At 39.1% G+C, this 21,267-nt stretch overlaps 3 protein-coding genes across 8 annotated transcripts in view; 1 reads left to right on the top strand and 2 right to left on the bottom strand.

Annotated features, from left to right (window-relative positions):
- The window catches only part of snx33 (sorting nexin 33), a 24,708-nt gene extending 9,548 nt beyond the window's left edge, over positions 1–15,160 (bottom strand). The window contains exons 1-2 of one of the 4 annotated variants that reach the window (XM_088641252.1): positions 15,037–15,160; positions 8,583–10,037 (exon numbers count right to left, since the gene is read on the bottom strand). In XM_088641252.1, the coding sequence (XP_088497378.1) occupies positions 8,583–10,008 (1,426 nt within the window). In that variant the 5' untranslated portion in view covers positions 10,009–10,037; positions 15,037–15,160. Of the gene's footprint in view, positions 1–8,582; positions 11,353–11,475; positions 11,807–15,036 lie in introns of those variants that run through there. The other 3 variants (XM_088641251.1, XM_088641254.1, XM_088641250.1) reach the window with 3 other exon arrangements.
- Positions 15,008–21,267, top strand: part of slc39a1 (solute carrier family 39 member 1) — an 8,491-nt gene continuing 2,231 nt past the window's right edge. The window contains exons 1-5 of one of the 3 annotated variants that reach the window (XM_088641266.1): positions 15,008–15,142; positions 18,335–18,465; positions 19,066–19,362; positions 19,877–20,271; positions 20,700–21,161. In XM_088641266.1, coding sequence (XP_088497392.1) covers positions 15,028–15,142; positions 18,335–18,465; positions 19,066–19,362; positions 19,877–20,230 — 897 coding nt within the window. In that variant the 5' untranslated portion in view covers positions 15,008–15,027 and the 3' untranslated portion in view covers positions 20,231–20,271; positions 20,700–21,161. Of the gene's footprint in view, positions 15,143–18,334; positions 18,466–19,065; positions 19,363–19,876; positions 21,162–21,267 lie in introns of those variants that run through there. The other 2 variants (XM_088641265.1, XM_088641264.1) reach the window with 2 other exon arrangements.
- LOC148659233 (cation channel sperm-associated protein 2-like) overlaps positions 15,102–21,267 on the bottom strand; it is a 14,237-nt gene continuing 8,071 nt past the window's right edge. The window contains exon 13 of the mRNA XM_088641257.1: positions 15,102–15,229. Within this exon, the coding sequence (XP_088497383.1) occupies positions 15,168–15,229 (62 nt within the window). The 3' untranslated portion in view covers positions 15,102–15,167. The remainder of the gene's footprint in view (positions 15,230–21,267) is intronic.

Below are 21,267 nucleotides of genomic sequence, written 5' to 3'. Positions count from 1 at the left end.
TTAAAGGCTGATATCCCTGCTTTTTGATTTCATCTTGATGTACTGTGATAATGTTTGTGCAACATGTATCTGCTTCTGGGAAAGCAATCCTGGGTTATTTATAACCAAAGGGAAAAGAAAGAAACCCCCTGCTACTATACTAATATCCCCATAGGAGGATTTACAGATGGAAAATTTGTTAGACAGACGTTTCCTTTACTAGTGAGTCTTGTTTTTCCTTTTTAACTCAGAGATGGAAATACTTGTCTTTTTGTGCCAAGAATTTCTCACACATCAAAGTACTAATTAATTTTAGAAAGCATCAGGAAACAATTACCAAAATATCAGGTGATTTGTAAAGTAGGCCCCCTTGTATCGCTATACTTCACAACAGGAGAGCCTGCTAAAGAGTAACTGCAATACTATTTCTATATTTCATGGTTAGAAAGAATCAGCACTGATGAGTGTATTTGAAATCACAATAAAAGTAAAATGTACACAGAAACTTGTAAAACCATTTTAAATCACAAAATAGATAACATTTCCAGGTATGCACAGCACCATGTTCTGCAATTCAGAACGAGGCAAAAAAAAATCGTCATTACTGTGACTAGTGAGCAGGAATGGCTGTATCATGTTGCAAATCATGTGCAACTAAAATTTGAGTTTGCCACAACATGGCACCTTACAGTACTTTCACAAAGTTCCTGATTTTGTTCTTAATTCTAAATTTGATTTTTTTTTATTTTGTTACTGAGATTTAATAACCGGTCCGAGAAATTGGGACTGCAGTTCCCCTTTAAAAGCTTTCTTGATTTTCAAAAATACAGGATACACCTATATAGATAATCTGATTGTATTGAAGATATTAAGGTCTAATTTGGTACTCTGTAAAATATTATTTAGTGTCACACATCATATAGTTGTAAACATAGGCAGGTCTGTTTATTAGAGAAGAGACATTTTTGCTTAATTCATTTGCCTTTGCATTCCCTTAAATCCCCTATGTACTAACCAAAATATGGAGAGTCTGACATGCAGAGTATCCAAGTATAGTGCACAAAAATGTAACCAGCATAACTAATGGGCCAGTAAAGGATATTTCTAAACTAACCTCATTTACTGTACAAAAGCCCTGTGAGTTTTTATGAAATTTAATTTAGATCTAGTAATCTTAAATTGTACTGTGTCTCTTTCATGGTATCAGATTTTCTGCAGATGAGTTTAGCTGAAAAGGCACTAAAATATTTGTATTTTCAAATCGGATAAATTAAAGACGTGCTAACTACTGTGTGATGACATGTTGTCCTGTTAAGGATGTATCTGCCTTGAGACCTATATGTTCAGTATTTGTTCTGGGCTGCTGTGACCCCTGTTGGGAATAAGTAGCTTTCTGAAAATGGATGAATGGATGTTCCTGAACATACAGGTGATACAGAACATTTTCAATAAGGAACACCTACTTTCTGGCCTTTTTTGAGATTATTCACAATATTATTATTGGCTTACTCCATGATACTGGGGTGGGGATGACAATGAAAGCTTAAGGATAGTACTGATGATGCAGTAAAAGCCTTATTACATGGTGCTTCTAGCATTGCTGTCTCATTTTATCTTTGGGATCCCTGGACCACTTACTTGGAGAGGGGAGCTGCCAACTGCAAAGATTGCAGTCAAAAGACTTTAAAAGTAACCGGTACTGTTAATGTACTGTGGCATGAACTTGTTCTGATGATTTTGTAGTATATTCTCATTTAATTAATATACTGTTTCTGGAGTTTATGTGTTAGATCCCATAAATGCTAAGGGCAGCAATTATTTAGGCATGCCTTTTTTCTTCAGAACAGTTCCCTTCCTCAGTGATGACGTACAATCTGACACTGAGCACGTCAGTCTGTGGGTGTATGCAGATGGGTAAGAAGGGCAACGCCCCAGACAAAATTTCTCTTCAGAGGTACAGTACACAGTCACAGCCAACAAGGAAACTAGAAGGGCAGCTATTGAAATAAGAGTGCAAACAATACATGCTGCCTTGTATTCATAAGGGTGAAGTCAGAAAATTCTGTTAATCAAAGCACCAAGTTAAAATTTTAGATTTTTTTTTCTTTTTGATCAATGACAACAGCCAGCAAATTAAAACTTGCAAAAATATTAATGTCATAAGAGGTAGAATCAATCTAAAACAGGGTTATTCACCATGTATTGTCAGACCTAAAAGGATCAAACATGCTATCCATGTCTGAGCCACTTGGACAACCATTTAGGACGCTGAACACTATGATCATGAGTTTGGGCCTGGGTCATGTTACTAGCCGACTGGGACTATGAGAAGGATTCCCCATGCCGCAGCACACAATTGATGACCCAGTAAAGGTAGAGTGGCTTTAGTCAGCCAGGGCTCTTGCAACACTACTCCCACTGAATCCTGCCCAACTTTAGTTGCGATCGTAATCCTGACCTGTAAACGGCACAAAACGTTAAATTTATGTGCCATTTCAGCAGCAGGTTGCAAAAAAGAAATACTGGAAAATTAAAACAGATTCACAGCAGATACAGGGTGTGGATTGTGCCTCTCCTCCAATTGGTATTGAAGCCGAGGTACAAGCATGTGTCACCTGTGACGTGTTCAAAGACAAGACAAGACAAGTGATGGTTCAAAGGTGGGTGGGTCAGAGGAGTCTGCCTACACTTACTTATCTCCTGGTTGCAGGATTTGAAGCTGCAAGTTAAGACATGAAAAACACACAAATAGCTACTCCAAATCAGGACGGAATAGGAAAAATAATCAGCTATTCTAAATTTAAAAAAAAATACCTTATTAGAGCATAGCATAAAATATTAAAGAATAGAAGATTAACATCCTACCAGTAGAAATGTGTAAAAACACATAACTGTTTTGCCATGTTCTAGAAAAGACACTGCCTTTCAGCACAACACAACACTGCAGGAAAAAAAAACTATTACTTAAGATCACAACCCTTCTCCTAATAGTATTCAGCAAGTTAAGTCTATAATTACATTGATGTTTGTTCCAAGAAACAACAGCATATGAAAGGTATCTAATGAGACACAAACATTAAGCTGATTTTGCTTTTCTTGGTCCAAATGAAACAATGATTAAGAACATCTGCCAGCTGTTTTTTCCCCACTTATCTTAGTGAATCATCATTTTTGTTTAGTACTTTGCTCAATATCTGCAGTATTTCTTAGTAAATAAGCCACATCCTCTCGCACACAAAATATTTTAAACGTGAACCGGCAGTACTGGCATACACTTGGTCTAGGCCAGTTCTACAAAACTGTTTGTATACTTTAGAAAACAATTAAGATGTGGAAATCACGATGTGGAAATTTCCCACGAAAGCCAGATAATTGTAAAAGAAACATTTTAACTTCAAATTGTGATACAGTCTATTAAGTATGACTAAATTTCTTTTTTAAATGTATTTCTTAAAACACTGAATTAATACAACTGTATTGGAACTATTTATATCAAGAAAGAATAAAAGAACCATGGAATTAATAATTTTAATGATTAGAAAGAAAGCAACTGTCCTTTGTCTTTGTGACCTGTCTGTTAGATGACATGTAACACAGGACTCTCCTATGACAGGGCCTCTGGCCGATTATCAGTCTCTTTTTGGTTAATGTTTTACAGTTAAATAATGAATCATTAACTTGTTTTTCACTCTTCCTGTGGAAATACATCCATATATTATTTAAAACACTTTATCCAATACAAGTTCATGGGGGAACCGGAGCCTATCAAAGATGGCAATGGGCGCAAGGCAATGTAATATGTATAATCAGACTACTTTTGAATTAAAACTTGCTGTCTTTCAAACTATAGACTCTTAACCCATATAAGTTAACTGCAGATATTAATTGTATAAATACTTACAGTATATATGTCACTCATATAGGTTAATTGTAGAACAAATTATTCATTTTATTTGCTTACTGTAAACAGAAAAAAAGCCACAAAAAATGCAACAATTTTCACCCTACAGCAAAAATATTGGATCTCAACATCCAATATTGGAAAACAGTTCTGGTTAAAGACATTATCTTGTCTTATACTCATCAAATCTTTTTCTAACCAATTCTTCCAATTGAGCCTATCCCAGCAAGCAATGGGCACAAGGTACACCAGGGACAGGGCACCAGTCCATCTCAGGGAAGACAGACACAGACATGTACACACTCACACTAGGGAGAATTTTCCCAGAATCCAATTAACCCCCCAGTATGTCTTTAGACCAGGGGTGCCCAACATTTTCACTTGCCAGTCCAGCGCGATCTACCAGTGTGAATTTGAAGCTCTGATATAGGAAAAACACCTATAAGGCTCTGCATGGCTTGGCACCTCAGTACCTGTCTGAGCTATTATCGCCCTACTCCCCATCTCGCTCTTCTAATTCTGCTCTCCTTACTGTCTCCCAAGCCCGTCTACATTGTATGGGTGACAAGGCCTTCTCCTCTTATGCGCCCAAGTTCTGGAACTCTCTCCCCAAGGAAATCAGTGAGTCACCTTCCCTAAACTCCTTCAAATCCAGACTCAAAACCCTCTTCTTCGGAAAAGCCTTTACTTAACTGGTTCCATTCTTCACCCCTCTGCTTTTCTTAGTACCACCATCCACGGTCTCCTCTGTATATTGTAATTGTATTTTATCTTGTGTATTCTTCTTTTTATTGTTTGTTGTCATCCTGTAAAGTGCTTTGAGAAGCCACCTTTAAAGGCGCTATATAAAATAAAGTTTATTATTGTTATTATTATCTTTTGCCAAACATTCTTGCGATCGATCAACTGGTTGGGCACCTCTGCCTTAGCCTGTAGGAAGAAACTGGAGCACTCCACGCAAACACAGGGAGAACATACCAAATCCAAGTACTTTAGCTCACAGCCAGGTTTGTTATTGAACCCAGGGCCCCAACGCTGTGAGGTAGGAATGCAAATCACTGTGCCACCATAATGCCCCTGATCAAGACCATTAAAATGTTATTTTTGTAGAAATGATTAGCAAAGGATTTGTGGCATGGTGGCACAGTTTTTCCATTCTGCGTGGAGTTTTAATGGATGGATGGTATGGTCAGGTCATTCCATTGCTATTAATACCACAAGACAGTAGTGAAAAAGTGATTTGTTTATTTATGATTATGGCAGTACTGTAAGATTTTCAGAACTTTTGCAAGAATTAAGGATGATTGTTTTTTTTTTTACCAATTCTGGAGGTTTTATTGTTATTTTACCTTCATTTTCATAGATTGTAATTGCTAATTTGTGTGTCATTCTCTTAACATATTATGATCAAATGTTCAAAAGTATGGATAATTAATGGACAGATCTACAACTACTTAAAATTGTTGGAAGCCTTACAGTCCAGATCTGTAGAAATCACATTTTTAAAATAGGAATTATGCATTTGCATTAGCTGTTAAGAAAATGAAAATTAGGCTATATATATAAATTTCTGCTTCCAGTGTGCATGGGACAGGTCAACAATTCATTAAGTGTATAACAAAAAGATGCAGAATTACTTGCTTGGCCTCTCACTGCTTCTATCTTTCTATCTATATAGAGCTCAGACAATGAGAAATGGAACCTGAGACTGCAGAGTCTCACCTTAAGGGTCTAAAACAATAGTGAGCCAGTAAACATCTCCATGGTAACATTAACAAACACCTGTAGACAGCTATGTGGAGGTGGACGAACACGAAAAGTAGGTTAACTGTGACTTAATAAACGAGGTCTATGGCATATACATTTAAAAGGCAGCAGCTTCTGGCAATAACTTTTTCGGAGACTGGCTTTTTTATCATTTCTGTAACTGGGAGGAAGGTAATGTGGACTCCCCTCCAACACCACCAATCTGCAGTATCCACCTGGATGATGCAACAGCAGCCACAGTGCGCCAGAACGCTCACCACACACCAGCTATCAGTGGGGAGAAGAGCAGAGTAATGAAGCCAATTCATAGATATATCTATTATACAGTTTCATCTATCACTTAAGTTTGAACATTTGTACAGCTCCACCGTACATGTTAAAACATTTGAATTGTTCCCATATACTGTAGTTTATTCAGCAGGATTCCCAGCAAAAGCCATCTCAGGTCACAACAAAGACATTTCTTAAATGCATGTGAACCCAGTTTCACAAGCCAAGCTTAATTGGTGCTGTGTCAAGGCTGGAAAGCTGCCACTACCCCTTGGAGCTTTCAAGACAGGGATTGAAAAATTAATCTTAGCAAAGGCCTCAATAAATTGTGATGAAGTGCTCCTGCGATGACATAAAGTTTGAACTTGCCATAAGTTTATTAATCATTTAAAAAGTGCACATGAAGCTTCCTTATATAAAGCACTGGTGTTTATCTTCTATACATTGGATAAAGAGTGGTTTCTAAACCATTTGTTATCGTAACTACAGTACTCTCCACTCCAAAACTAGTAGAATTCTAAGATTCACCCAGTCTCATTGCAATAAAGGTAAGAAGGACACATTGCTTGGAATGCATTTTTGTACGTTTTAAATCAACTTCAACCATTAAATATAGCCAGAAACCTCTTTGTATTCCTGGCTTGCCATTTTACAAACAAACCATGATAAAAGAGCCTTCACAAGCAGTTTCAATGTTATATTTAGTTGCATCTGCTAGCTTTTAGCACTATGCACAGAGAGAAACAAGTCAAAATAAGTGGCATGAGGCTAGAACAGGGAGCTGTATCAGCTCACACTGGCTGCAAAGTTCCAGTTTGATTTAATTTAAAATTTAATTCCACACAAAGATGCAGAATTATTACAGTTTCAGATGTTAAACCTTTTGTGTGTAAGACACCTGACACCTTCTTCAGGTGAGTTACAACAGTGTGACAGTGTAACTGCCCAAATGTTGCATATTGTTCTTTGTTTCTACTTTTCAGCATGGAAGTACTGTAGCTTTTACATTTTCCTTTGTAACTATGTACCATTGAACATAGCTGACACTTGACACTTCAAAGTAACATTAGAAACTTTAAGCCATTCTTAGGAGCTTAAATTAATTTAGTAAATACCCAGCAAACCTATTAGGTAGGTGTGAGAGAAAATCTCAAATTAAACCATAAAGTTCAAGATTTAAAAATCATTTATGGTATAATATAATTTTTAAATAATTTTGTTCATGACCAGACATCTAGTTTAATCAGTAGATGCCCTTTAATTTCAAAAGCTTTGGCTCACATAATAATGCCTAATTGCCTCTCAAGCAGTTCTAACAGAACATGCTGATCACTTCAGTTTTTAAGTAGAGAATGTATTGCATTATGTATCATCCATTTTTCACTTGAGTACAACTTATTTTGCAAGGAACATTATTATTCACTCATTAAAGTTCAAAAAGCACTTCTAATATTGTTTTTTTCTTAAGTAGAAGATTGTTAAGTTGGTATCAAAGATTTTCATCACCCTTACTCCTCTGATCTTTTCATTAAACAGTGTGGTCCATGACCAGTAACTGCAAGAGCAAGGTATGTGGTTTATGCTAAGAAGATCACAAAACAAAGATGAATATCTTCTATAAAATGTATTATACAACTAAGTTTCATAACTTTCTGCCTCTTGAATATTTACAACATGGATTACAATTTTCAAAATATTCTCTCAGCCTCAAAATTTAATTATTTTACTGCTGTTATCAGTACTGAAACTAAACAAGACTGGGCCCGATCTATTTTAAGATGGAAGACATCCAAGGAAAACTTACATGCCATTGTAAGTGCTGTTAGTGGACCAATACGTGGCACTCTTTCTCTGTACCACAATTTCCAAGCAATTGTCCTAGTTGTGATGACTGGATACACTAAGCTGTAGCGGAGCCATCTATTTGATGAAACTTTAATGAATATGTGGTCATTTAAATGGTTAATAAGAGGGGTGGGGTGTTAACCCTTGTGTCCTGTGCCACTCTAGGCTTTCACAATCTGGCCTTTTTGAAGTTTCCCCTCAATTTAATTAGTAATCCAATTTCTCACTCTGAATCTGATTTTCTGTGTAGTGGAGCTGCTGGGTCATAATAGCTACCATGTGTCAACCAGGTGGGTGATGCACTAGTGTTGGATGAAGCGATTCCCTTCCTATATATAAAGCACTCTGGGACCATTTTTGATGAAAGCACTATATAAATGCAGTGAACTATATTAATAGTGTTTACAACAAATGTTCAGGAGGGATTACAACAGCTAAATTCAATCAGACTGGGCTATCAGTAATTTGCAAATCAATCCTGGCATTATTTCCTCACCTAAACATTTTAAATATTATCCCTTTCTCACCCTAGCATGCATTGTTTGCATACCACTTCCAATCCATCTCCACCTTTACAGCTGCCCCTTGGTCATTCCTCACTCTGCATGGGGGTCCTAGCCTCCTCATCCTATGACCAGGAGGTTAGCCCTCAACTAAACAGGTTAAGCCACATTTTGAATAAACCACTCCATAATCCTTTCAGTACACTTAATTATTGGTTGCTGTTATTCCTCGTAAATTGTTTGAAGAACTCACATTTGATAAGGCACGGTTGAGAACACTCTCAGTGGTGCTGGAATAACAAAAGGTGAGGTCTTACCTTTCTGGAGGTGAATAATGTCTGGGAAATTGGAGAGCAGTCCCTGGTACAGCGAGAGCTTGTCCAGCATGTGGAAGAGGTCATTTTTGGGCTGCTCTGCAAACATCTCCCCAATGGTTTCATATGTGCGGCCCGTGTGGGAAATAGCATTGTTGAGGGCATCGGAGCTGTAGGGAGGATCAAGGGTGAAGGCCTGGCTGACAGACTGGAAGGCATTGCCCAGTTTCTGGAACTCCTTCCTGAAGCCGCCCACATGTTTGCGCACCAACTCGGAGGCCACATGGGTGAGCTGCATTACACTATCGTCCATTTTCTTCGTGAATGTCTTGAAGGAGTCCACCCTCTCTTCCACATCCTGCAAGTCCTGGTGCTCACTGGGGATCTGAAAGGTGAGCAGGAAGGTGGCACCCACCATCTCATCCTTCTCGGCCCGTCGCTTGCCCAACTTCCACTGCTTGTCATCCGCACACATAAGGAAGTGCTCAAAGCCCTCATACTGGGAGAGAACTGGGTGACTGGTCATGTGATCCATCCACAGAATCAGCCTCCTTTTGCGTTTCTCAATAAAATCCTCTTCAAACCGTCCTGTGGCCTGCTTTTCCGGCAGGTGGGGCACAGATATTACTGTGAATTTGTGTAGAAGCCGGTTGTAGAGCCAGTCAAAGTGTTTGTAGCGGCGGTAGACAGGCCTTCCTGTGTGGCTTGGTGTCACCCTATAGGAGATGTAGGTCTTGATGCCCTTGAACTTTGTCTGCTTTGTGGGGTCCTCAATAGAACAAGAAAAGGGCCTGGGATTAGCTTTCCACTGGGGGCCTTTCGAGCCCATCTCAATGCAGTACGTCTCCGCAATCTTGGACATCATGGGCACATCTCCAAGCACAAAGGCCTCAACACCAGAGCGGACAAAACTGGAGAACCGGTTGAGATTCCTGCCCACCACACTTCCCTTCCTGGAGCTGGAAATGCTGTCCTGTCTCTCCATGGGGGGTTTGGGTCGATAGTGGACATTAGGATTTGAATGGGGCGTTTGGTGAGCATGTCCATTAGCGCCATATCCTCGCCGAGTCTCCTCGTCCTCCACTACTGTGGAAGTATCGTCCCAATCATCCCAGTCATCGTCATCATCTTCCTCATAGCTCCCCAGATGGTAGGAGGTATGATGAGCAGAATCAAAGTAGGAAGAGTTATTGCTGGGTGAGCTTGCAGGGCTGACTGAGTAATCTGTTAGATTGGAATTGGTCCGGGGTCTTACGATTTCAACATAAGAGGCTGGGAAGAGACCTCGTTCCCCTCTACTGTTTTGGCCTTGAAGCCAGCCGTCTAAGGAGTTCTCATCAAAAATAATCAGTTCTTCATTCTCCTGGATGCTGATCTCTTCCTTATTTTCACTCTGGAAGGTGTAAAGTGCCTTAGCTTTCAAGGACATTTTGGTTGATGCTTATGTCTCCTGATAATCTGAAAAGTCAATTTGATTTTAAAGTTACTTTTTCCTCATGCAACAGATCGCCATTTTAGTCTACTTTCACTTACCAACTCAACATTCCTTTTCAACCCAAATCCTTTTTTAAATCAATGGAAGTCTTCGGTCACTGTCAAACAACAGCTGTTGCTCTGTATTAGATAAAAAAGACGTTCCCTAGCCCTCAGCTGAAATGTACCGATTTCAGCATTACAAAGGACAGGATATCTATTTTTAAGGTAGCTGAAATGGCTACAAAACTAGCGAGTGACTCGTGTAGCTAACAATTAGTAAAAATACGGAGCGATTGTTCCGCTATTTGTTTACAAGAGACAACAGTGTATTTAAGACTGAAACCATGCAACTACCTAACGTCTCCGCCTCTGTACAAAACCATGCAGCCTATTATAAATACCTGTCGGTTTAAATGTGTCATTAACACTTTTTCAATATCACAAGAAGTAAAAAGTGATATTTCTAGCAGATCAATCTCTGCCTCTTTGACCAGTGCTCATTGAATTTCTGAAGCTAAAATTTAACAATCAGAATTAACATACAATAATCACAACAGTAATCCAAATCATACAAGGTGTTCCGATATTAACGTAGTTAACATTTTAACAATAATCGTGCGAAGTTTCTTCCTTTTTTGCCACCTGCAATGACACCACGTAAACTATTTTTTATACTGCGGTAAAAAAACTTGATTGACCTCATAACCACACAACAATCCTTGAAATAAGTGCATGCTAAAACTTTTTCCCACCAACGTCTCTATGGAATCTTTCGACGAGTACACAAATCACACAAAATCATTTGGTTACCACATCCCTGCGAAGATTATTTTTTTAAAACGTAAAAGAATCCGAATGAAGACCTCATTTTAACTGATATCATATTAGAAAACTAAATTAAGATCACTAAATGACATGCTAGAAATTTCATAACCCTGAAATATTACTACACTGCACTATTCCCATGTTACTGTAAACCTGACCTCTCTTGAAACCCAGCTTCCGCTTCAAATATTTATTAATCTTCAACCTTTACTTCAAGCAGATTAACAGCAGTTGTCAGGACATCCAGTTATTTGACTTCCAATTGGGGAAAAAGATATCCCTAAAATTTTCAAAAAGTTCCAGTTTCATCTATGAAATAATGAGCCGATATAGGAAAATTGTTGCTAAAACGTTTTTTTTTCTTCACATATTATCAGTGCATAGGCTTTAGTCTTAGAAACAGGTTTTAAAATAAAGTTGTAGTCCGGCTGAAAACGTCCAACGCACTCTTCAAAAGCAGTTTAAATCCCAGCTGTGTGAAGAAAAACAACAGGTCAAAACACTACCTCAACATTTCGTTCCAGCACGAAAACAAAGTGTCTTGGCAGGAAAACATTTTTTTTCTAAAGGGAGAAAGATGAGTAATGAATACGACCTAGTGCATTGTGGGCTCGATCCACATTCCTTTGTAATCTTGATCCCTTTTCGAAGGAGAAAACACTTCTTTAATACCGGTTTCTTCAATTATGAATTTAAGTCCGTTCGTATTCCCTCTGTATTCTTCAGTATTGTGCACGCATGTGGAGAATGTATCAAGGAATCATATTTCTTAGAAGCGATTCTTCGGCTGTCTAACAATGTAACTCTTTCCATGACGTATGGGCTCGGACAATCGGGAAAGTTTTCATCTGCGATTTGTTTTCTTCGGAATATAGAAATTAAGATCGTCAATGCCCTCTACCGGCCAAAGTATACACATGTCGCTATTTTAATTTTAGAATGAGTTTTTGGCCGCAAATTCACTTTTTAAAATCATAATACACGTTTCGCTATGCAAAAAAAATAAACGTAGCTTTAACTTAAGTCAATACTCAAGAGAATATATTTGATATTAATCAAATATCCAAACTGCAGACATTTTTTAAACAAAACGTACAGTCACAGGGTTTTGAAAGTGAAGAGAAACAGCATCTACAATCGACAGATCTGTTATTGTATTTACATCATGGAGGACTACTTTGTAAATAGAGCTGGTATAAATGTCTGGTTAATATAAATCTATTTTGTTTGTGGGCCAATCAAGAACCGCTCTTAAAGTTGGACTGTGGAATAAAGAGCCACGACATTACAAGCATTAGTTATTAATTATCCTACTGGTCTTTAATTAAAAAAAAACATTTTACCGTGGATAGTTGCTCCGTTGTGAATTTACCCAATGTTATTTTCTATTACACGTTTCAATATGAAAACCAAGCGATACTTTGCATATGATAAAATACTCATAACTAAACAAGTTAACCATATATGGTATATTCTACAACAATGCTGTGCACGGTTAGAAAATGGTTCATGTTGTACTAAGTGTATTATATATTGTATTATGTTTTGCACCTGCCTGCAAAGTAAATTTCCCATCTCGACCAATAAAGGAAGTGCTTTTGCCACATGACCGTGTTTCAACGTAGGTGTAGTACTTGGTCGTCCAGCAATGGCATGACGATGCTCCCGATACGCGGATTTACGTATATCTGCGCAGTTTCTGCACAGATTTCTCAGCAGATCTGACCACAGTCGAAGTCTGCGTTAACACAGGCAGAAGGACGTCATCAGGTCAAGCATCTGAAGTTTGCCCAGCTAAATACAAAGGCAAAAAGCACTACTGATGTCTCTGTAAAAATCCTAACTTGTGCTGAGTAATTATCTATGGCAACATATTATGTGTTTTTTTGTGTTCACTCTTCGTTTTGGGATACCTTTTCTTGTATTATTTTAATTTTCAATAAAACCTGAAAAAACAGCCTGCTCGACCGCACCGTTTCTCCACAGACCCTGCTCTGCGGCAGCCGCTGACGATGAGGTGAGCAGGTAACTGGGTGGAATCTGCTTTCCATCTGCTAGCGCCACCTAGGCGGGGGGTGTGAACATTCCCTTCAATTCCGAACTGCGCATTGCTCTCTGAAATACTGTCAGAAATTGTACGTATATGTATACCCATGCACTGTTTCAATGTGTATTTAGCAATATATGCAAAATATAAAACACATTGTAAATGGTTCTACGTAGTTTAATAGTATCAATTGCACGTCAGTCTTACCCTTACGTGGCGTGACAGTAATGGCCACTAAATTTTTAAAAATCCTGTTAAGAAGGAACAGTTACGCTGTGGTTAAACCAGGTAATCAAGTTAGCTTAATGGAATATTCACAGATGTGTTAAATGGTCTATTGAAACATTGGTGCTATGCACCACTACAAGCGACAAATGCAACTTTTATGAGTAAATAAAACCGCTATATACTGCATAGTAGTGCATATCTGTTGTGAACAAACAACTTGTCGCTGGCATTCCAAGGTAGGTAAGGGGGAAAGGTCAAATGGGTCTCATTTTAGGTTTTGACAGTAACGCTTCTGTCAAAGGAGAGAAAACAAGACCTTGTTTTGGAGAACTATAATATTTTATTTAGCTTGTGTGCTGACGGTGAGCCTCAGTAAAGTGTCTGTTCATATTGTAAGGCATATGGCCGACAGGTACTGTGTAATAGCCGGTTTACCAGAGCGGGGACGTCGCCGCCCTTCCCTGTAATACTATGGACCACAGCCCTGGCCTGTAGAGAGATCTCTCTTTAGCTCAATTGCGTTACATTGGTGTCAGAAGCGGGGTGGGGTAGCCCTTCGCCGGGGACGGCGAGTTAAGCGGGGGAGAGTGTAACGCATACGGCCATCAGGGTGTGTAAGAGCCGGTTTACCAGAGCGGTGACGTCGCCGCCCTTCCCTGTGATAGCAGGATTACAGCTACTGGGCAGTAGCGAGATCTCTTTCACCGGGCTGGATCCCTGTTGAGTGACGCGGGAATCCCGGGTTCGAGCCCCCGACGGTGGGGGGCCGACCTAATGCGGCAAGGGCACCCGCCTGAGCCCCCGTTGCGTTACATTATCACAGTGAAGTCAGAGAAAACTAACTTACAAGTCTGTTCTCTAAAATTTCCTTTATTTGCCGTTTTGGACACGGCTGTAATACCACTGTTCAACTGCTGTATTACAAGACCCTTTTTTTGCGTACGATTTGTGAATAAGACTAAAACGACTCCGTTTTATTTATTTCGAGGGAAGACAATTTGTACTATACTGTCAGGTTACCGTGTATTATGAAGCTTGTCTAACACGCCTGCTGTCCACTTTAAGTTCGCAAAGACCATAAAATCTTGCAATTTAGCCGGTGGGAAGTTGTACTGAACGGAGTATCTGTTTCAACAGCTATGGTTCGTCAGTCAGGGTTGTATTGCAGGTTAGGTGCGTGTTTCGGGTACCGCTGTTATGATTTTATCGTTTACAGTATCATATCGGGATCTTCTGGGTAACATTTTCATGTGTTCAAACGCATCGCAACTTCAGTTGTGCCCATATTTTTTATATTTCATTATCATGTCGAGTGTACTGTAATTGGAATGCCAAAGGTAAAACTAGATGTACTTTCCCGTCAGTACTTGCTTACTGACTCTGCATGAATCACTGCTTGATTATATTTAGTCACATGGGACGCAGTCAGGTGCTATGACAAGCTAAGAACAAGCATGCTCTCTCTACTGCACCACTGTCTCCTCAGTCTTGACAGAGCACTCTTCGCCTCGCAAGTACAGTTCGCAGGCTGGGGCAATCAGTCTAGAAATGGGTCTAACGAGATGAAGACTCGGAGTAGCCACTTCAGAAAGACAAGTGGACTATTAATAATACGAATTCATAATAATGATATAACCTCGCGGTAGTGTTTGTAGTGGGGAGGAAAGTAGATATGAAAAGTGGCTGTAGAATGATTTGAAATAGCTGCTTTTTAAAATAGATATTTTATTTAAGAAGTGTATCGATAAATGACAGTTCGTGGTTTTCAATCAAGGTTTTATTCATATAAAATAATTCGGTATTTTTTAAGGTTTCGGAGTTTAAAGTGAGCTCGTAATAGTTTGTGTTAACTATTCATTGCGGCGTTTCGAAATGGAGTACCTGTTGCAAGTGAAGGTGGGTTCCCTGGTGGGTTTGCTGCTGCTGACGATGCTGATCGGCTTCATTCCCGCTCGTTTGCAGTGGTTCCGAGACACCAGTGGGACAGGTAAGCTCTGATCCTGGCCGTATTCTCAAGACACTCTCAATTCCCGAGGCTCACCCCAGAAGTGGGCCTGAGCAAATTCCAGATAATCTGAAAAGCAACAGACGACCCATCGTCTGTTTATCACTTGGTTAAAGCTTAACATTTCTAAAAAACATCGATTTTTGTCAATTGTCAATATTTCGGTGGAGGTACAAAAGGTCAAGAGGACTTTAAGGAGCGAATGATTGAAAATAGGAGCTGCACGTTTTAACGAATTGATGTCGTTCGACTTGTAATAACCATTGAGAAGGTACTATAAAGGGGGTAGTATGTTTCAGATTTGAGTGTTTCACGGCTGCAATAGAAGCGACTTCTCAGCTTTGTAAAACCACCGAGTGTCAGTTTCAAAACCTCTAGACAAGACAAGATGATATAGCATTATACAAGCTGAACTAGCACAACTGATAAACATTACATTCACTTTGGTAAGCGCAGTGGTGACCAGTTTTATTTTTTAATATGAAACTACGCTTCAGAATTTAAGGTTGGAGGAAGTTCATTTTCTATATTGGATTATAAATATCACCAAACAGCTATTTACATTTTGATCTATAGTGAATAATTGCCCCTGCTTTACAAAAATGAATGCAAAGGTAGCATGATATTGTTTTAGAGCTGGAGCACGAGTCCTGGATTTGACTCTGAGCAAGGTACATTCTGTATGGAATTTGCATGTTCCCCTCGTGTCTGCCTAAGAACATCTGACAGTGCTGTGGATTAGTTGATTAAAGTACCTGCCCTGTAAACGGGAGATCTTCTCCTGCAGACTTTGGTTCTTAAATTGCCCCCTTGGGGATGAATAAAGTTTTTTTAATTGAATTCTTGCTAGGATTAATTTTAATTTCTAAATTGTCCCCGTGTGCTTGTTTGTGTGTCTTTGCCTTGTGATGGTTTGGCATTCACTGCTCCTCAACAGCTGCTTGACACTGCTTACATATTCTTAATCTTTTACCTTCTTCATCGTAGAAGGTGATACATTTATTGATGTAATGAGAATGTGCATGGTGCCCATTAGAACAGTATCCCCACGTTTTATGAAAACTTTTTATTTTCCAATGACATTGAAAAATATCACAAAAGAGGACTCGACCAGTGGCACAGTGGTTATCATTGCTACCTCGCAGCGCTGGGGCCCTGGGTTCAGTTCCTGGGGTGTTGTCTGCATGGAGTTTATTGTTCTCCTTGTGTTTGTGTTTCCTCCTATAGTCCAAAGACATACTGGTACTGTAGGTGAATTGGCACCTGGGAAAATTGGCCCTGGTGTGAGTTTGTAGTGTGTCTGTGTGTGTGTATCCTGCCTTGCACCTGTGTCTTGCCAGGATAGGCTTTGGTGTCCCTGTGACCCTGTATTGGATAAAGTGGTAAGAGAATGGATGAATAGAATAACACGAAATGAAAAACAAGACAATCATGGTGTTTCTTTCCCAGTTTAATTTTTCGTGGCAAGCATAGAGGAACTGTTGAACACCACAAAAACTACTTAAAGTGTAAAATTTGAGGCCATTTGGTGCAGCAGTGTAAGCTTTTAAAGTCCTATGTATTTTGTGTACTGTATGTGAGCTCTAAATGAGGGAGTCACTGTGTTGCTAGAGAGGGGACCGGAAAAACAACTGAAATGACTTTGAGAGGATTACGTAATTAGGCAAAGTAACATCTGATGGGTGTTCTTACATGAAATTTCCATCTGTATTCTTCTGTATTCTCTGTGAACACAGGTTTCAGTTCTGTATTTCCTTCTTGTCACAATTCTTTATAATTCCCCCAGGTCTTTATATTCTTGGCATTATGGTCTTCATACTAGAATTTGTAATTCATAATGGCTAAATTCCTAAACATCAGCCTCACACTCACACAGCCGATTTCTATGCATTTTCATGCTTCTTCCATGACATATTCCAATATGCAGGTACTGTATGTTTGTGAGTGAACTTTAATGGCAGCATAGGCATAGCTGCAGGCTAAAGCAGCACTGAGAAAGTTTAGTTGTGATTCTAACGTGCACTATAAAAGGGAATCAAGGTCAAATTAGATTCAATTTCTTGAATAATGGCAAGCACACCTCCTCTGTTTGGCTTTGTGTTGTAATCTGTTTTTAAACTGTTGTAAGCTACTTTAAGATCAGTTTGTATAGAGCAGTTTTGAAACCGAAACTCAGGTTTTACAGGGCTGAGAAGTAGCTCTTATTACAGTCGCAAGATACAAATCTGAAACGGATACTCCCCCTTATTGTACTTTCTCAAAGGTTATTACAGTTTGGATGATTTAAATGTTATATACCGTGTTTTGGGTCTCAGTGGTATTGTATTCCAGTTAGTAACTATATTAGTTTGGTGAATCTCTCTGCTCTACTCTGCTGTACAGCTGGTATTACTATAGTTCTTCAGTGTGCTTCTGAGAGCAGAGGGCAACCATGCACACCAAAGTCAAGTGATCAGCCCCAAGGGTCTATTGTCTATGGCTTACAGTAGTTGAATTCAGTGCAGGGTCTGCAGGACTATCCATTTTGGAAAAACAGAAGAAAATGTTTTTTTTTTTTCCGTACTGCTTTTTTATTGCTTGAAAAAATACATTGAAAGCTGATGCAAAATATATGTGACTAATTATTCTGCAGTAGGTTTTAAATGTTCATCTCATTTTGTGAAGAATCCTGTTACACTTTTGCATTAATTTTGGAACCATGAAAACAAGATCCCACCTACTATATTTGCTATGTTTTTCTGTTCAGTGAAATAGGAAACTCACTTAACTGGATTTATTTTTTCTGCTTGATAATGAGATGGGAAAAAGGAAAACCAAAAATGAATGCTTCTCATCAGAATACTTTTTTTTCATTTACTGAATGTTATAGAATGTGGGTCTGCATTCTGATTGCTGATGCTGACTTTTTAGACCTCTCATTCTATCCTTTTGATTTTTAGCATTCTTTTTAATAATTATCAGCATCATATTTCCAGCCACATGAGTATATTTATCACTAGAAACAAATTAAAAGATTAGCAGAAAACAGTTTCATGGTTGATCGTTTTGATAGCGCTTTCACGATTCACAAATAAAACATTGTGGGTGGAAAGTAGGATGTGAAGTCATATTTAGCTGGGGAATACTATCTGGTGTAATTCTAATGTGATAAAGGGTTTCTCTCTTCTTGTCCAGTAACACATCGCATGGTTCTGAGCTTTATCAGCTGTTTTGCTGGAGGTGTCTTCCTGTCTGCATGTCTGTTGGACATCATCCCTGACTACCTCTCAGATATTGGAAAGGAGCTGCAGGCGCGCAAATTGGAAGTGAGTGATGCTAATTAATTTCTCACAACCTCAGAATCTGTGTACTTGCGTTTTTTAATAATTTGCTTGTTTTGTGAAAAATATAACACATTGTATTGTGGTTACTGACCCAAATACTTTCAAAATGGTTAAGATCAATCTTTTCTTGCAGAAAAATAAGTATATTATTCCATGTTTGTAAGGGTCATGCCAAACTGCGAAGATTTCCACACCTCTAATACTGTATTTTCTTTCATGAAGTGTGAACATCAACGTAATTCTTAAGGCAATTGTGTTTTTAATGTTTGACAAATGACATTTATTGTAATCAGGTGGGTAGCTGTGTCAGCATGTGTAGGCTGCATAGGAATAAGTAATAGGTTTATTCCATGCTGAAAAGAGAAGAAAGAAAACGCAACATTTCGGCCGTGGAGCCTTCTTCAGGTGTGAGCATCTTGATCTCACACCTGAAGAAGACTCCAAGGCCGAAAATTGTGTTTTCTTTCTTCTCTTTTCAGCATGGAATTAACCTATTACTAGTTCCTTTATTGTAATCAGATTATATTTCTTCCCACAGTCTAACATTCTACCTATTGTTTCATGAAAATGTTTTATTTTCAGACAACCTTTCCTCTGGAAGAGTTCATCATCGCTTTGGGCTTCTTCCTCGTGTTGATTCTGGAGAGGCTGGTTTTGAACTTCAGTAGGTGGAGACATGAAGAGACCACACCCCTGATCCCCCCTACAGGGCATGTCCATGGGCACCATCCAAATGGGGACCTGGAGAGCAGTGGCCATCACGTGCATGTTGACTTAAATGCACACTCCTCATTCCGTTCCTTCATGCTCTTCCTCTCCCTTTCCCTCCACTCTGTGTTTGAGGGCTTGGCCATCGGGCTGCAGACTACTGAGTCCAAAGTAAGATGAACTAAAGGGCTCCTCCCATTCTTTCCTTCCAGCTTCTCATAGAGTAGCTAGCTTGAAGCATTTCCTGCCTTGCTTTGTAAAACCAAATCAGCTTATGGCAGGTGGTAAGGTGTTTATTTCCACATTTGGAGTTTGATCAGTGCTTTACAGGTTCCAAAGTTAATTTGTTAGTCAGGTGCTCTTAGGTGTAGGTGGTGTCAAAATCATGGGCACACACCGTGTGACGTCATCCATATTAAGATGCAAATAGGAAATGGCAGAAGAGGCTAGCTTTGTGATTTCTGCAGTATAATAAACAAAGAATAATTGGCAAAAAATATGCAATAATTAAATGTTGGGGAAAAAATCTGAAAGGAAAGCATTGAGAATAATAAGTGAGCAACAAACAGTACCTCACAAGTAGAGGTAAATGTATGGAAATGTGTTAAATTTTTGCAAAAGTAATCTCTAATTTTTGTGTTGAATTGAATTCATCCATTCTCTTTTCTGCATGCCCCCTGTCCAGGTTCTCGAGATCTGTGTTGCCATCCTGATTCACAAAAGCATCATCGTCTTCAGCCTGTCAGTGAAATTGGTGCAGAGTGCTGTCAGGCCCTTGTGGGTGGTGGCCTATGTGGTGGTGTTTGCACTGATGTCCCCCTTGGGCATTGCTGTGGGGATCATTGTGATAGAGGCACAGCTGGTGGGCGGCGCTCTGATCCAGGCTGTGTTGGAAGGGCTGGCTGCAGGAACTTTTGTCTACATCACCTTTTTGGAGATCCTGCCACATGAGCTCAACTCGCCTGATTGGCAGCTCCTCAAGGTGTTGTTCATACTGCTGGGGTTCACAACCATGGCTTTGCTCTGCTTCCTGGGCTGAGGCAACATCCCCAGCACGAGGTACAGCCTCCTCCACAAACAGTAAGTCCTGCACTACAACGTGCAGTGCACATCTATTTGTATGCCAGACTCAATTAAATCACCGCTTGGAAACTCAACATTACACCAATTCCTCAAGTCAGTAATGGTGGAAACTTACAAGTCTTTTTAACATCAGTTTTTTTAACAAGGAACATTTATTTTTATACCTTTTAAATGCAAAGATTAAGATTAGTTATGTTTACTGAACCCTGATGGGTGTATTCCACTTGAAATGACTCCATTTCAGTACACAGGGAGCAAATAAATACAGTAGATCAGCTAGTACTGGACTGAGCATGTACTAGCTGTCTTCATTCACTGAAGGTCTCTAATGTTTCAATTTTTTTTTTAAACCTGTGATTTTATGTATTCTTGAATTATTTACCATACACAAGAAGGAAATAATTTGATGTCATTTGAAATAATAGGAATGCAGGCCAACTCATGGTGCACTCTCCAATGGGAAACTCCACTGGCAAAAATTTCCCCAGGCAGGTCCAGGGAATACTTTTTAATTGAGATAGTCTTCTTTGATGTGACTAACACTAACTCCATGTTCTTTGTAAGGTTCTAATTAGGCACTGTCATTGCAAATAACCCCTGGAGCCATTACTAGAGAGAAAGGGCTGCATAACACAACTGAAAGGAAGAGTGAAATCAAAATTGTGATATGTGGACTAAACCTTTAAACATTTGTGTTTGTTGGCAACTCGGATCATTATTGTAAAATTTCATTTACCAGTGTTGGTCACCTGTGATTATTGTCTTTCCTGTGCAATTTATGTTTATTTGAATGTCTTGAGCTTGATGTTTATTTTTTGAACAAGTCTTTACAGTACACCTGTATTTTTAAATAAATTTGTGGCAACATAATGTTGCCCAGAGAGTAATTAATTTGCTAATTTCTGAGTATGAAGTTCTTTCAAGAACAACAAATATACCTAACTACTGAGTAATCTGTCATTGTCCATGTACAAATTATATACCAGCTAATCT

The sequence above is a fragment of the Lepisosteus platostomus genome, chromosome 7 (assembly GCF_059453375.1).
Source record: "Lepisosteus platostomus isolate fLepPlt1 chromosome 7, fLepPlt1.hap1, whole genome shotgun sequence".
NCBI lineage: Eukaryota > Metazoa > Chordata > Actinopteri > Semionotiformes > Lepisosteidae > Lepisosteus > Lepisosteus platostomus.
This window is presented reverse-complemented; position numbering and strand designations above follow the sequence as displayed.